This window comes from Lissotriton vulgaris, chromosome 6 (genome assembly GCF_964263255.1).
Source record: "Lissotriton vulgaris chromosome 6, aLisVul1.2, whole genome shotgun sequence".
Lineage (NCBI taxonomy): Eukaryota > Metazoa > Chordata > Amphibia > Caudata > Salamandridae > Lissotriton > Lissotriton vulgaris.
This window is the reverse complement of record NC_141694.1, coordinates 1,607,369,677-1,607,387,482: the sequence shown is the minus strand read 5'-3', so window position 1 is coordinate 1,607,387,482 and position 17,806 is coordinate 1,607,369,677. Positions and strand designations below refer to the sequence as shown.

The 17,806-nt window shown below is 43.8% G+C and overlaps 1 protein-coding gene across 1 annotated transcript in view; it reads left to right on the top strand.

Annotated features, from left to right (window-relative positions):
• Positions 1–17,806, top strand: part of TTC7A (tetratricopeptide repeat domain 7A) — a 1,603,679-nt gene that overhangs the window by 1,326,118 nt on the left and 259,755 nt on the right. Inside the window, exon 17 of the mRNA XM_086927774.1 lies at positions 4,322–4,419. Within this exon, the coding sequence (XP_086783900.1) occupies positions 4,322–4,419 (98 nt within the window). The remainder of the gene's footprint in view (positions 1–4,321; positions 4,420–17,806) is intronic.

Here is a 17,806-nt window from a genome sequence, read left to right as displayed (position 1 = left end):
CCCGTGCCATGTCTTAATGTACTGTGCCTTGAAAAAAAAATGGGCAAGTCAGACCGCTGGAAATGCTGCAATTTATGTAAAAGCTGTTTTTCAGGATTAAAGCAATATGCTTTCTATTTGAGGGGGAGGCAGGCCAGCAGTGTGTGTGCTTTCCAGTGCCTCCTTTGAAATGAAAAATCACATTCTGAACAAAAGGTCGTGGCATCAATCAGCTCATAAGCAGAGCTATGCAAAATCTGGATTTATTTTTATGAGATGCAAGTGCTGCTGGCTTTGTTTCTATAAACCATGCCCCAGTTCAATTTGTTTCTATATTAGCTAGCATCCCGGATTACGATCCCGACATTGGCAGTGCGTGTGTAGTTTGCCTGATTGCCACTTTGCGATATTATATAATCAGGGCCAGCATAGTCTCCGAGGTATGCAACATTTATAAAACTTCATCATGCGCATATGCACACGCACACACCAGCACCCACTTAGCCAACCGGACCATCTCACAATGCGTTCATTCTGGGTCAGCACTTTAAGAACGTGAACCTATGGACACTCCCACAAACATACAAATACACTAACACTGTAGGTCACCCCACTCTGAAGCAACCACCAAAGACGATGGCAAAAAGATGCCACAATTTGATAATCTCCAGTAGGTTGACCCACGTGTAGCTTTATATTACAAACGGGCACTCACATTTGTGAAGTTTGGATGAGGGGTGAACACTAAAATATTGAATCCCTTTTAGTACAATTGCGGGCTGAACGATTTTAAGGGCCCACTTTTTAGCCATGACCCACAGAGAAAGTAAGGTGTCATTTAACGAATATTCAAGAAAGAAATGAAATGACAAGGCATCGCATAATCTAGCATACGTTTTGCACAGTTTTTCTGTGTTAGAGAATCACCATGCCTTCTGGAAAGCTGCATTTCAATTCAATCGAATGCTGTAATGTTCCTGACACAATCTGACTTTAAACAAAACCTCCTGTAAAGTTGTATTCAATTCCAAGTGAGTTTTTTTTTTACCATAGTTAATAACCCAGTGTGCTTTAAATTTTACCATTTGCTAAGAAGATTTCTGAGTTGACAATTTTCTCTAAGATACTTACAATTACTATTCATCTTCTAAATATTGTTACTGGTTGAATGATGCGACTGGTCAGGCCACCATGCCATCGCCTTCCTGCTACCTGGCACCCGCAAGACTAGGACACCACAACCGGTGCTCCCAAAGCGCTGGGTCAGAGACACCAAAAACCTAGACCTCAATGAACTTGAGATCCGCTGCAAATCCGAACCCCCCACCCGCATTACTATGGTCAGTGACCTAAATGATCACTACTCTGCTTCAATGTTGAACATCCTGGATGACCTAGCCCCTCTTAAACTAAAAAGAATTCAAGTCAAAGATAGAAACCCATGGTTCACTGGTTCCCTCAATGACGAGAGGAGATCCCTCCGACAAACTGAAAGAATCTGGAGACAGCACCCCTCGGCAGATCACCTAAAACTTCTTTGCCAGGACAGAAATACTTACAACAAGAATATCGTCAACTCAAAAAAAGAGTTTTTCAGAGCGGAATTAGGAAATGCCCAGAACAGACCACGCAAACTCTTTGACATGGTCAAAATCCAATCGAACAAACTGTCCCAAACAGCGAAAGAAACCCCTTAGTCTCTCATTTCCTCAGAGGATTTCTCCTCGTTGTTCGCAAACAAAATCAAAACCTTAGATATTGAACTCAAGGTTGCCTCACTCCCCCATCCGAACCTCGACCTTCCGCCTTCTCCCCCCCTGCCGCCATGGTCCTCACCGAAGAATCTAGCACACTGGTCCGAATTCGCACCCTATGATGAAGACGCTGTCGCGCAAATCCTTTCCACCCTGAACCCTAACAACCACTTCAACGACTCGCTCCCTTCAAACTGTCTCGCGACCGTTGCCAAATCCATTATTCCTAGCTGGACTGTGATAATCAATGCCTCTCTCCGGCAGGGATTAATACAGGCCTCGCTGAAAGCAGGCCAAGTCCTCCCCATTTTGAAAAAGCCGTCACTGGAGCCAGCCTCCTCAGACAACTTTAGACCAATTTAAAACATTCCTCTTTTGGCTAAAGTGCTGGAAAAGTGTGTACAAATACAGCTAAGTCACCACGTCAACAACTTCCATCTACTCGACGACTGCCAATCCGGCTTCCGACCGGGACTCAGCACTGAAACCACCATGCTCCACATTGTTGATGACGCTCTTCAAGACCTTGACCAAGACAAAACCTGTCTCCTAATCCTCCTTGATCTATCCTCGGCCTTCGACACGGTCAACTACGAGATGCTACTCAAACGCCTCAAACTGAGGATGGGATTAGATGGCACTGTCCTTGTTTGGTTTAGTTCCTACCTCCAAAACCGATCTCAGAGATTCCTAGCCAATGGCGAACTGTCCGCTCCCTCCGTGGTCACGGTGGGAGTCCCTCAAGGATCAACGTTGTCCCTCACCCTTTTCAATCTCTATTTAGAACCCCTTGCCGAAGTCCTGCGCACTGCAAATATCTCCTTCCATATGTACGCTGATGACACTCAGATCTACATAAAAATCTCTTCTCTTGCGGGGATCCTCACATTGAATGAGGACCTGAAGCTGACCGTCAGATGGCTCTCCTCCAACCAACTCAAACTCAATGCTAAGAAAACTGAGTTCCTTCTAAACTCCCCGCCCAAGAGCAACTCTGAGATCCAGACTTGGATTAAAGCTATCACAGCCATAAACTGTTCCCCGACCATTGTGGATTCCCCCAAATCTCTGGGAATTACCTTGGATTATAACCTAAACATGCAAGACCACATCAACACAATGGCCAAATCTGCCAGATTCCACCTGAGCCACCTATGGAAACTGAAACCCTTTCTAGACGCTCCTGAGCTAAAACTAGCAGTCCAATCTATAGTTGTCTCTCGGCTGGAATATGGTTGCTCCACCCTCTCCGGCTTACCCAAGATCTCGCTGGCACCCTTAAAAGCCTGCCTCAACGCAGCCGCCAGACTACTTACACGCTCTAGAAAATTCGATCACATCACTCCTCATTTGAAAGCGTTGAACTGGCTTCCCTTCGAGGCTAGGATCCACCTCAAGCTGGTATGCATCACGCACAAGGCCTTACACTCTAACTCCCCAACGTATCTTGCACAGAAGCTTGTGATATCCGGAGGAAGCAGAAACTCATGATCGGCCAATGCCCTCCTACTCTGGCCTGCGCGCTTTAGGAAAATAAAAACCTCCAATCGAGCTTTCGCCGGGACTGCACCAAGAATATGGAACTCCCTCCCTCCCCCCGACATCAGAAGAATCCGCTCCCTGGCACGCTTCAAAGAAGAGGCTAAATCCTTCCTCATGGGTAAATTCCTTGGCTAAACCCATTCCACAGCCACCTGAGAGACTATTGCCTTATCCTGCGACCTTATACAGTACTAATGTGATATCCTGCCTATCGTATGACTCTTATCTCTGTAAAATGCCATGATGTACAGTTTTTCCATTCCCCCAATGTACAGTACACGTATGACATCCTGCCTACCTTATGACCCCTCGACCCTGTAAGCTCTCTGATGTACAGGTCTCCTGTGATGACCTGCCTTTTGTATTCTCTATGAATCTGTAAAGCGCTCTGATACCCTCACGGGTCAAGTTTGTACTCTATAAAACCATAAAATAAAGTACATTTAAAATGCACTGTGCTCCTTTTGATGTTACTGTTTAGTTCAATTAAAAAAGAATCCAGACTGGGAGGTGGTTGATTTCCCATCCCCAAGCCACCCTTTAACCTTGTGGTAGGTTCTGTGGATCACACCTTTTAAAGCAAGACTTGTAGCTCTGTGGCTGTCTCTACAAAGGCAATGTTGAGCAGAATAAAATCTGACCAAGACAGCTCTTCGAAGAATAATTACTCTCAGTTGCACCTCTTTCCATTGTTCATTTATGCCACATTGGTTTGCAAGAAACTATATTACTTTGCCTGGAGAAGACTGTAGGTTCCTCAGAAACAGTAGAGCAGTATTGTAAATAAACCGTTGCTGACAAGGGACTGAAACACTGAACTATGGAGTATCATATCTCCAAAGAGAGTTAGAAGCTAGAGAGAGCCAATTGACTGCTATTGGAGTGCCCGCACAACAATGTTAATGCATTTCTAAACTTTTTTATGCAAAAGTTGAAACAGGCAATGTCATAACATTCTCATTCGTTTGAATCTTCTAAGTGGGTTTATATTGTGCCTCATTTTCTTGACTATATAATAAACATTACATGGTTATATTTCCCTGCAGTGGATCAGAGAAAGAAACTAGCTTAGCTGAAGAACAAATGACCCCAAAACCCAGCGCAATTCACCTTGCTCTTCCTGATGTCCACGACCCTGACAACGGTATGTTATAAAAAAAAGCACGTTTTGGATTTCTTTTAGTATATTGTTACTTTTTTCTGGTAATTATCGTGTGATGGAAAATGGCCCTCCCTGAAGCGTCATCCCAAACATTGTGGCTCCCTTTTCCTATTTTTCTGATCTTGTTTTTGTTTGCTTTAGGATTCTGAGCACTTTACCACTGCTGACCAGTGCTAAAGTGCATGTGCTTTCTCCTCTGAACATGGTGACATTGGTTTATACCTGTTTGGCATATTTAATTTACTTGTAAGTCCCTTGTAAACTGTTATACCATATACCCAGGGCCTGTAAGTTAAATGATATTAGAGGGCTGCATTACTAATTCTGCCACCCACTAAGTAGCCTTTCAAACCCATCTCAGGTCTGCCACTGCAGTCCCTGTGTGTGCAGTTTGCCGTCACCTAAACTTGCCATTTAAAACTACTTGTCAGGCCTCAAACTTCTCTTTTGTTACATGTAAGTCACCCCTTAGGTAGGCCCTAGGTAGGCATTAGAAATGGGGGTCTCTAGTTGGCAGTAGTGACACTCTGTCGAAGTAGGGACCCTTCCTTTTAGTCAGGGTAAGGGAGTTGCACACCCAAAAAAAACTGCTCTCCCCCTTGGTTGCTTGGCACAAGCAGTCAGGCGTATTGCAGAGGCAATGTGTAAAGTATTTGTACATAATAGACACAGTAACAGTGAAAACACTACAAATGGACATCACACCAGTTTTGAAAAATAAACAATCTTGATCTAAACCAAACAAGACCAAAACGACAAAAATCCAACATGCAGAACTCAAAATGTCACTTTTAAAAGGTTTAAGCAATTCATTCCATAGAATTCTATGGATGCATTGATTTTAGCACAAAATAGGTATGATGCTACAAAATCCAAGATGAAAAACAGCTGCAAAGGAGGAAAGCATCAGAAAACACAGCAATGCATCGGTTCTTGAATCTCAGGGGAATGGAGGCGTCAATTCGTCTGCACACAGGGGAGGTGTTGGGTTGATTCCTTAATGTAAGGAGAAGCAATGCTTTGACTTCTGGAGGTGACTCCTTTTGGAAACTTGGCGCACAGGAGCAATGCCTGGAAATTCTGGACGCAATGCGTCAATTCTTCCAGCTCTGTACCTTTGATGCATTGATTCTTTCAACTGCACTGCAGGGCCTGCATCAGAATTGGAACGGGGGTCTTGGACTTCAGAGACACGATGCCCTGGACTCAGGCTGCAGCAGTTCTTCGGGCCACGAACAAGCACTGCATTGATTATTCAGCCACATCACAGGGAGCCATTACTTTTTTAATCGCACTGCAAGCATGCAGCGGCGAAAAACAGCATGGATTTTCAAGTCTTGAAGCAGCAGAACCTGGAATTAGCACCAAATGGCAGGATCCATCATCGTTCTTTAGCTCACTTTGCCACCCCAGTCACAGATCTTGGTTGAATCCATCATCGTTCTTTAGCTCACTTTGCCAACCCAGTTCAACTGGTCCCAGGATGCTTGTTTCCGGTTCAGGGAACACCTCGCTTTGCAGTTCTGGCTGGACTGTTCCCATGAGGCAAAGGGTCAAGACTGATTTGTATATAGCAGGGTCTGAAGTGGGTGGCAAAGGGAGCTAAAGAACGATGATGGATTAAGCATGGGCGGATTTTGCGGATTGGCAATCCGCGAATTTGCGGATTGGCAAAATCCGCAAAATCTGCGAATACTCGCAGATTTTTTTTTTTGTGTTCGCACGAGTTTCTGCAAGTTTGCGAGGGTTTTGTACAATTTCGCAAATTGCGAAATTGTACAAAACGCTCGCGAACGTACAGAAACCCGTGCGAACACTGCCTCTTGTGTGTATAAAAGGTCAGAGAAAGATCAGTTCAGCAGATGAAGAGAAAGAAACTTCTGGTCACAGGAACAGCACGGGTATTGCGCTCGTGAAAGTCAAGGATGCAAAGGCCTCTATCCAGCATCACAGCTGATTTTCCACGGTAGATTTGGGAAGAAGGCACCCCTGCCCAGCCTCGACGACGCTCACGATTGTTTTTGGGCTAATGAATGAGTCACTGAATTTGAGCATCAACTAGTTCGAGCGACCATGTGTGTGTTACTATGCAATCGCCCCGAAGGGCGCAGGGGTCCCTTGAGTGAGCTGTAGCCAGGCTGTAACTATTTTACAATGGCGGCAGCAAGTTGCCAGCGCCGTTGTAAAATAGTTACAAAGTTAGCTTGCACAGGAACCACTTAGATAAAATAAAGCAGCACCTGCTTCGTTTTATCTAGTGGTTCCTGTGCAAGCTAACTTTGTAACTATTTTACAACGGCGCTGGCAGCTTGCTGGCGCCATTGTAAAATAGTTATAGGAGTGGGGGTTCAACTTTTGAACCCGTTACGTCCGCGGATTTTTTTTTGCGAATTTTGCGGGAAATCCGCAAAATTCGCGGATTGCGGATTTCCCAAAAATCCGCAAAATCCGCGGGCGTAACGGATTTACCGCTCACACTTATGATGGATCCAACCCAAATCTGTGACCGGGGGTGAGTGTCTGAAAAGTTTCAGCGCTCCTTCCATCATCTCTTTGTGTTTACTTTGTTTGCCCTAAGTTGGCAGGGTATGCCCAGACGTGGGTCCCTTGCTCACTTTGACACTGGATTCAACTTAGCATAGCTGATGAGAGGTGTTACCGTGAAGCAGTACCAGGATACTTGTTTCTGGTTCAGGGAAGACCTGGCTTGGCAGTTTGCGCTGGACTGGTCCCATGAGGCACAGTGTCAAGACTGATTTGCATATAGCTGGTTCTGAACTGAGGTGGCGAAGTGAGCTAAAGAACAATGAAGGATTCAACCCAGATCTGTGACTGGGGTGAGTGTCTGAAAAGTTTCAGCGCTCCGTCCATCATCTCCTTGTGTTTGCCAATTTCTAAAAGTGGTATTTTCAAACGCACAATTTTAAACCAACTTTACTAAAAGATGTATTTTTAAATTCTGGGTGCAGGGAACTCAAACTCCAAATCTCCTTCTTTTTCCAATTAAAAATTACACTTGTAAGTTGGTACAAGGCAGCTCCAATGATAACCTATTGGCGATATAGCCCTTGCAATAGTGAAAAACGAAGTTGGCCGTATTTCACTATCAAGATATGCAAACCACATCAGCACATGTCCTACCTTTCACATACACTGCACCCGGCCCATGGGGCTTTCTCAGCCCTACCTTAGGAGTGCCGTACTGTAGAAAAAGGGAAGGTTTGAGGCTTGGCAAGTGGGTGCACTTACCAGGTCAACATATCAGTTTAAAACTACACTCACAGACACTACAATGGCAGGCCTGAGACATATTTTCAGGGCTACTCATGTGAGTGGCACAATCAGTGCTATAGGCCCACTAGTAGCATTTGATTTACGGGCCCTGGGCACACATAGTGCACTTCCCTAGGGACTTACAAGTAAATCAAATATGTCAATCATGGATAAACCAACACCAAGAGTGCCAGGTCTAACAGTAGCCCTATGGACAGGGTGCTTTGTAAATACAAGGTAGGACATGCACTTTAATGTTTTGCATATTGTGGTAGTGTCAAACAGCCTATTTCATTTTTCACTACTGTTAGACCTACTCCTCTCATAGGTTAGCATTGGGAATTCCTTAAAACACATTTAAGCTGTAATTCCTGACCAAGAGAGGAGTAGCTTTTTCATGTTTCATATGTTTGGAATGGTAAGGACAAATCCTCCTTGCTGGTAAAGTTGGATTTAACATTACTGTTTTAGAAATGCCACTTTTAGAAAGTGGCTTATTTGGGGTTTGGGTCTTTATGCCAACAGCTAGTATGGGCTTCTTTTACATTTATAAATAACAAGGGACAGCTGCATTTATACACAGGCCAAGATCAGTAATTCACTTGATCTTGATTTTCAAAAGTTGATGGTTGAATAAATGCAGCTAGACCCTTGTTATCTATACAAACTTTTAGAAAGTGGACATTTCTCTGTGCTCATAACTCTGTTTGCTTTGCTGTTTGTCTCCATTCATCTGCTTTCTGATGGGCCTGCTTAGGCAGGGAGGCATGGGAGGGACTAACACTTACATTTCAATAGATAGTGTCCTGCCCACACTCAAAGCACTGATTTACCCCCTCAGATAACTTGGCAGAAAGGACTAGATTGAAAGAGATTCTTGTGCACTTCAGAGAGTTGATTTGAAGTCATCCCCTACATCAAAGACACTTTTGAGTAGAAGTACAGGGTCTTTGATCCCCCTAAAATCACACACATCTGGATGTTAAACTGAACCTCTGTCAGAAGGACTGCTGTGCTGCTTAAAGCACTAAACTGGACTGATTTTCTGGAAGGGCTACTTTTCTGCTTTTTGCCCTGCTGTCTACTGCTCCCTGCCTCTGCTGAAAGGACTCTGCCTTCCCTCAAAGTGATCTCCAAGGGATTGCTGCCTTGCCTCCTGTTTTCTGAAGTCTCAAGGTCACAAAAGACTTCCTACAATTCTACTGGTGCTGCTGGACTCTGCTTTCTGTGAGTCCTACCCTTGCCTGAGGTGCCCCTTCCAAGCTCTGGGCCTCAGAAGTGGGTTCTACAGCAGTTGTCACCAAAAACCAATGCATTGCATAGACTGCATGAGAAAGTCTGCTGCATCACCCTTCGCAGCCAATACAGAGGCTGTCCTACAACAGTAGTTCCACTGCCTGCACGGCTCAATGATGACTTGCTGTGTGGCTTGACGACAACATATTGCATCCACTTTAACAGAGCTGGACGCCAACATGGGAACCCCTGTGTGAGGCTTCACGACCTTGCAGTAGACTCCATCCAAGGTTTTACATCAGCGGGACCTGTCGGGCCCTGCAGCTGGCCTGCAGTCGGCCGGGGTCAGACGGAACTTTGGATATGCACCGATCCCTCGTGACATGAAGTAACCTTTTGACTGCTAGTTACTTCTAGGTACTGTTTTTGAATGTAATATTTATAAATTAATATCTAGACTTCTACTGATTGTTTTTTTGTCATTTTGGTCTTGTTCTACTCACATAAATATTCTTTATTTTTCTAAACTGAGGTGGAGTCTTTTGTATGTATTCATTGTGTTACTGTGTGGGTGTGTTGCACAACTACTTTACACATTGCCTCTTTAGATTAGCTTGACTGCTCTGTCCCACGCTACCAGAGGGTGAGCACAGGGTTATCTTTTAGTGTGTAGTTAGCTGACCATGACCAGAGTGGTTTTTCATGCCTGGTCTGGGTGCATAACTCAACCAATCAGGAATCCCATTTCTAACATTGTGTACATTAATATTAGATACCAAAAATATAACGCACAAGTGAACATGAAATTCTGCCTTCTCCTTTGACAAAGGCAGTTTTGCCACTTATCAAAAATTTCATTTGAGCATTGCAAATAGTCTATCTTGGCCACTCGATACACTCATTTTTTGTAACAGTTCATTGCATGCCCCAAAACTCATATGCTAATTGAATCAAGTAGATAGAATTTGTAACTGGTCACCCAGTTTCAATAGAGGTTATACAGCTAATAGTTATTTTGATCCACCTACATGTACTCCTCAACATGTTTTATTACTTTTTTGCCAACGAGAATGCAAGTCTGGTAGTTTTTAATCAGCATCTTGCCAGTGACTGTTAAACTGCTGGATCTTAAAAGAATCAAAATCTATATTTGTACCACTGGGCACCTTTCTGAACACTCCACCTGTAGCATAGTGTACCTCCCACTCTAGAAGCTTAAGCAGGGGTTTCTACTGGACCCACGGGCTGGCGAGCTGGGTCCCACTTAAATTTTGATTTTTTCGTCGGCCTCTTCTGCCTGCAGTTCTACAGACAAAATGCTTATAAAGGGCACCTTTATGAATTATCATGAGAGGTTATAGGCTGGCATACAGAGCGAAGGAAACACTTAAAGATAAATCATTAAAATAGGGGAAATAGAGAGGAGCACAGAGTAAACATATTAGCATGAGAAAGAAATATAAGAAATACAAAGTAAGGATCTGAGAAGAATTATGGATAGACAAAGGGGGAAAACAATGGGAGGAGGAAGGAAGGGAGACCGGAAGGGAGAAAACATGAGAGGAAAGAAGAAAAAAGGCGAAAGGAAGAATGAAAGGGTTAAAGAATGGTGGAAGGCTGAAAGGTTGGGAGGAAGAGTGGAAGGATTCAAACATGAAAAGGTGAATGGATGGGGGGCAGAAGAATGGACAGATGGAATAGAGTGAATGGATGGTTGAAAGGACGAATGGATGGATATATGAATATATTGAAGTGTGGATATGTGAAAGGATGGATGCATATATGAAAAGATAGATGTATGGCTGTAAGGATGGACAGAAAACGTATGATTGGACAGTGCAATGGGTTATTGGATGGAAAAGTCAAGGCTGGATGGATGGATGAATGGATAGAAAGGTGAATGGATAGATGGATGGAAGCAGGGTGAAAACATAGAAGGAACTCTTGTAAGCAGCGTGCGTTTGCTTGCTTCACATGCTCGGGGTAATTAGAGCTTTGTTTCAATTGGGGGTATTTTATCTTTCTGGCTACTCCTTTGCACTCCACTTTCACCTTTTCAAAATAGTCCCCACCTGGAAGTCATTGAAGATGCAAACCTACCACCGTTGAACAGGGGAACACCATCATCACAATAGCCCTTTGTTCCTTTGCCTCTTTCCTGGGACCGTCATTCAGCAACACTAGACCCAGATGTTTTTTTCACATGTTTCTCCATGTTTGAGTGCCTTCCACCTGTACACAGGGGCGTAGGAGACACTACAATTCTGGGGGGGGGGGGGGAGGGGGGGTTGGGCTGGGACTACCTTGTGGACTTTCCAGTGACCCTATACAAATCACCGCTGGTTAAACAAATACAATTACATACTTTCAAAGTGGAATATTGAGCAAAGCAGGCATGTTGTCACAGTTTGCATGTATGCTTTATTGTTATTTACATTCATATAGTAATCAGACCAAATGTTTAAAAAAACATGTATATGAATCTTGCATCTTCATGCACCAAGCAAATAAAGGTCTCTAACTTAGGGTGGGGGCGTCGTGTTTGCAAGTGCATTATGGTTTGAAAAGTACCTGCTGCTGCATTCCTGATCTCCAGCAATTTTCAGGTAACAATAAAAATGTGAAGATAACTTTGGTGATTAATGTTCTTTATTGAGAGAGATCGGAGGTTTGTCTAGTGGAAGTTTTGTTTTTGGTAAGGTAGCCACAGTGGGGTAACATGCCTGCCGCAAAGAATGTGTACCACGCAGATCACATGCATGTAAATAGGTCAGTGAGTTACTGCTTTTGTCTGAGAGATTACTTTCGTATTTGCAGTTTATACGTTAAAATCCTAGCATTGAACAGTGAGCTATTAACCGTCATCAAAGAGCAGTATGAAAACTTTAAGGTATAGATTAGAATGTTATGATTTTTCCCTAGTCTTTCCTTATCCTAATGTTGGAAAATGGGTTCATTAGGATATAAATCAATTCTGATTATTGAAGAGAACCCCCGACCACGGTGTTATGTTTTAAATTCTGAGTTTGTGCTTCTTTAGTGTTGCAAAGCCATCCTGTGCCCTGGGCACTCCCCAACGTTTTGCTGATTGGTACTGGGGGTACCTGACTCTGACTGACCCTGGCCTCTGCCTGAACAGGCACAGGGCCAGTGCTATTCTGAAAGAGACACTTAAAGATACTGTGAAATACCTACATACACTAGGGTGCACTATGGGTTAGGGTACCCCTATGATTGGCATGACCTCTCCTATAAGGCCCTAGTACATAATACGGCAGGGGATTAGAACTACCTTTGAGTCTCTAGAATATATTAGGGCGTGGCTGTTTAGACGCCCGCAGCCCTTTCTGCGCTTGCATGTGTGCACTGCTGAAGCCTGAGGTCAGTTTAAAAGAAGCCCTGGGCTGTAGGACTGCTTTTAAAATGCAAATTGTGCCCAAACTCGACTTTTGGGTTTGGGGAACGTATAAATTGATCAATTACAATGCTGGGGCAAAATTAAGTTAAGTGGGAAAGTGTTTTTCACTTAACTATGGCTGTATCATATTTGCCACATAATACATAATATGCTGCATAATCTAATGATTTGACCCAAAACAACTTTGTAGCTCAAACGGATCAAAAATTACTAAAAGGAAATGTGACTTATGTTGCTGTGAAGTGTAAGGCCCTTTGCAAAGGTTGACTGGTCACCTTTCCCACTGCTGCATTTGTAGGTTACACAGGTACTAATGAGGCAAAAGCTTTGCAGAGGCTGTTAGTATGTATAAATATGTCAAAATACTAAAGTATCATAAAATGCACCGCATTACGCTGCAGCCTTTTTATTGTTGCATCATTTAGTCAACATTGCAACATAATTTTGGCCTCCATTGCTGCATAACTCCAGTGGCCCGAAAGCAGGCTGCACATGTTAAAAGTATTTGTGCATGAAGCAGAGACCTTGAAGTTTGCAAACTTAGGGGCTGATTACGATGGCAGGCGGACTTCAGTCTATCCGGCATCGAATTGGGTAACGGGACCGCTGGCCTTCAAGGTAAGTACGTTAGATATGGGTCAGTGTTTAAGCATTATCAAATGTAAGAAAACTAGTGGAAACACAAATTGCAAAAAAGTTCACCACATTGCTATGTCACATTTCATATTTAATAAACTGATAAGTTCTGGAGAATCACCAAAGCAATTTTTATCGTTTCAAAGGAGTGAATCAAAAAACGTTTTAGAACAATTCAGTTACAGAATTGCCAAACTGCATAAATAACTCTTGTATATCAAAGTTATCTATCTCATATTAAAGTATGAACGTGCTCACAGTGAGAAAGAGAAAAGTGATGGGGGAGGATGGGAGTGATTGGGTAAGTGTGGGACTGGGTAAAGGTGGTGTGACCATAACACAATCACAAATTTGAGAGAGCGCAATTTGAATAAAACGTATATCCGAGTCATATTTACAAGCATATTGTATAAACGTAGGAATGAAATGTATATCGTAACGTGAAGTTGACGCTTATAGCATAAAGTTAACAGATGTGACCAAAGTAATATAGGAAACATAACTGTATTTTACTTTTGAAAATGCATTAGATTTAGAAGGCCCGTATACGTAGTGGGCTAATGTAGAAATGTGTAGAAATGCTCACGAACAGAAGAACGTGCAAAGCAGAATTTATGTACGCGTGTAACTTTAAATGCAGAAACGGCGAGAAATGTAACATGGAGAAATGTGCAGAGAGCATATATAACGATGTAACAAATGAGAATATAAAGTTATATTCTATGTATCAAGGTTTATATTCTATGTAAAATGTATTCACATATAAGCAAAGGGATTTGCTAAATGCGATCATATATAATTGTGTTAAAGGTTATACTGTGTAGAAGAAGTTTGTAGGAATGTTAGAAGAGTTTTAGGTCATTTGTGATTATAACCTGACTGACCAAGGGTTCGCAGGAGTGTAGTCCGCTGTATGTAATTTAGTGGGCTCACAGGAGTCGTGAATAGCCTTCACTTGAATGTGCGAGCCAAAGAGTCTAGTTCTTGTTAGATTTAAGGTGACAATGTCGGACGAAGTTTATTGCCTAAACATGAGAGGAGACGCTTGGAATTTGAGTCTTGTTTTGAAATGACCATTCACAAGACCAAGAAAGGTTATGTATATAGCCGTAAAGAGTAAAGTTCTGATAAGGTGATAGATTTTGCTCCGAAAGTGTCAAAGGTAAAGTCGAATGAAGGCACCAGCAAGAAGACGAAGATGGCGTCTAAGGAGAAAGGTCAACTTAACGGACGACGCGAAGAGACGAAGCCATGGAAAGAGCCAGAAAATGACATCATGGGGGAAAGTCCGTGGTGGGCGTCGAAGGGGCGTTCCACCCACACTGTGATTGTGTATTTTAGGGACAGCACCCCGGGGAGAAGAGCGAGAGCGAAGGCGCAGATGGCCTGAGAGTTAGGAGTGAGCGCAGAGAGAGATCAGAGCGCAAGAGAGCAGTAGGCCGAGGACCCTTAGAGATCGGATGGGTAGGCAGAGAGGGTACTGCTTCTTAAACTTAAGTTACCTTTAGAGGCTAAGAGAGTTTGAACTTCTTAGGGAGTCAAACTGCTGACACCTTTTTTAGGGTACTAGAAACTTGCGAAGTAGGGATGTCACCTAGTATAGAGTAGGGACAGATTTAACTTGTATTCTTTTCTTTTGTAGATGACGCAACGGAACCACATCATATCTATGCTTTTTAATTTGTTGATTCTGGAACTGACTTTAATTGTATTCGTGTGTAGACTGAGGTTCTTTAGGGAATATATGTTCCTTCTAGTTCCTGTATATTCGCTGAATTTTATCCTGAGAGGATTGTATTTGCAACTTTTCTTAATTTTATATTAAACCTTTTAAACTTCATCGCTTGTAAGTGGTTCTTCAGAGTTGCGTCAGTTTATGGGGTCTATTTAACCTATGCAGGGGCTGTCTTTTACTCAATGACAGATAACAATCGATCCAAAATTGACGAATGAGATAAGTTATCAAATTGATCATAAATGATATTAAAATCTCATTCCCCGCAGTTGGTAGCAGAGGATGGTTTTCTTCTTGAGGAAGACAACCTAGGTCAGGTTTAGATTACCCCAAGGTCCCTAGTCATCGACGACCAGAAGAACAATCCCTGCCGAAGAAGGTGCTGACGGTGCGTCGAGAGAAAAGCAGCAGAGTCGGTCGAGAGTGAGTATAAGGGTCATGCGTTGTAAGATTGCGGTATTTTTTGTTGTTCCTGTGTTGTAATGTCAAGCGGAGTTGAATGCCTGTAGTGTGATTGAGGGAAGGTTGTGAGCGCGCGCAACCGGATAAAATCTTATGTCCAGAGAGGGCTTAAGTGGTTCGGGTGTATCGAACACCCAGAGTAATTTGTCTACCATTTAAAGGGGGTCATGAGGTACCATTGATCGCCCGCAGACCGATGATAGGGGGAGCGTTTGAGTGAGTGTATGAGTAACGCACGCTGGTCGTACGTTTACTGTGTGTAAGTAACCTATCAGTTAAGGTGAGCGTCTGACCGTAAGAGGAAGACGTCTCGCCAGTTGAGGTGACAATTACAGTTAGACTGTGGCCGTACAGTCAGAGAAAAGTGATCGCATGGACGGAAGTAGTCATTTTTCGGCGTATGAATGAAACGCATGTAAGACCGCGAGACGAGTTGAGAAACGAAGGAAACTGCTGCAGAGGGGACAAGTGACGTCAGCGTAGAGCCGCGCTGAGATTGGTCGGTTAGCGTAGAACCGCGTTGGGATAGGCTGATTAGCGAGAGTCGCACAGGGATTGGTGGTTTGTCTTCGGGACGTAAACAAAGGAGAGAATTAATAAGGAAAATCGTAGATTATCAAAAATGAAGTGTTTTAAGAGTTTAAGGGCAATCTTTAAGAGAAATAGAAGAAACTTATATGCTGGAGAAGAAGCTCCACCAGAAGGCACACCAGCTTATCATATGGCAGTGAATGTAGGCTTACACTCGATAATGTGGATCTCCGAGTGGAATAGGCTAACAGAAGGGAATAAGGAACTGACGTTTCCGAGATTCGGAACGTTTAAGCTAGAAGTGTTGAACCAACTGAAAGCAGTAATGCTTGCAGCGAGACCTCTCCGAGGCCAACACAGTTCGAAGCACTTAGTGCATGGTTTAGAGCAGCACACGAAAGAAATTTAAAGAGGCGCCAAGAATGAGTGAGACGATCAGTAAAGGCAGTGCAGTATGCAAAATGGGATGAGGAAGCTAAGAAGTGGAGAGTGCAAAAGATAGAAGCAGACAAACTGTTTACCATGATAGAAGCTACGGGAGAAAAGAAACCTCTGGAAGAAGATGAGGATAGCGAGACAGAGGAGGATCTGATAGAGAGACTACTAACAGATAGACCACCTCCGTACAACAGCGAAGTCGCAAGTCCCGTACTACAGCAAGAGGACGGAGCTAGATGGGGAGAATATAAATCGATCCCCGTAACAGAGTGGGATACCAAGAAAGATGAGGAAGTACTTCAATCTAGTTCCGAACAGAGAGTAGTAGGAAGATTCGTGGTCCAGAAGGTGCCAGAAACACAGCATGCAAGGTCGTATCAAATGCCAGACGCTCTACAAGTACCTGTTACCATAGGCCCTATAGTGTCAATCTACAACCCAGAGGGGGTCCAGCAGGAAGAACAGGCAAGATGGGACAGGGAAAGGGCAGAGATGGAGAATAGGAATAACACGATGAATCCTCAGAGGCAGATACTAGCACCAGTGAGTCGGAGTACCCCATTAGATTCCGCAACGGGTCCCTGGATGGAACAAGGGGGTCAAAGAGGATCAATGGATTTGAGGGGACCGAAACCGAAATCCTATAAGGAATTAAGGGAATATCTGAAAGAATGGGATACTGCCGAAGAGGCTCGGAATAAAAGTTTAGAAACAGGAGCAGAGTGGAGAGACCAGGATAACAAGATCCTCTCTTATTGTGGAGCTGGCGAAAGCAGCCCGGAGTGGGAGAGAGGGAGTCAAGGAAGCAGGAGAGATACTTGCCCTACTACTAGTGGCAATAGGCAAACGTGCAACGACAGGAGTGCAGGGTGTGGGGAAGTGCCTCGCGTCACCTTTAGTGAGGGAGAACGAAGGACGCAGGAGTACCGAAACACTTTCAGATGCACACACCATACCCCGGATGAAAATGTGCAACATTGGAATCACGGGAACATGGAGAGTCGTGAAACGTCTCGACATGCCTCCGGTGATTACGGACGGAATCCCGGGAACATGGAGAGTCGCGAAGGGTCTCGCCATGTGTCCGGTGATCAAGAACGAAGTCATGAGAATATAGGGAGTCGCGAAACGTCTCGCCATACATCCGGTGATCACGAACGAGATCGCGGGAGCATGGAGAGCCATGAAGGTTCTTATCGTTTGTTGAGTGACACTAGACAGCAAGCGAGTTACAGTGGTTTAGAACAGCACGGAGGATCCTATCTCGTATCTGGAGAAACCGAGCCGAAAAGACGGAATGTAGGGATGGGGAATGGAGCAATGTTCCACCATACCCCAAGGGAAGATGGAAAGGCTTGGGATCTAGAGAGGTGGGAACAAAGAGATGGAAGAAAAATTCCTCATAACTCACCTGTGCTTAGGCGTAGGGCACATAGTGGAGGTGAGAGGGATGTAAGAGAACAACCTAGGACTGACGTACTGAGAGCTGAAATAAAAGCAAGACGCATAGATGTAATGAGTTTAAAATCAGACTTGGACGAAATAATTGACGGCACAGTGGCAATAGAAAGGTTAGAGCTGTACGATCCAGATGAAATACTGTTTTTATCTAAGGATGTTACTCGAAAAGCAAGGGCAGC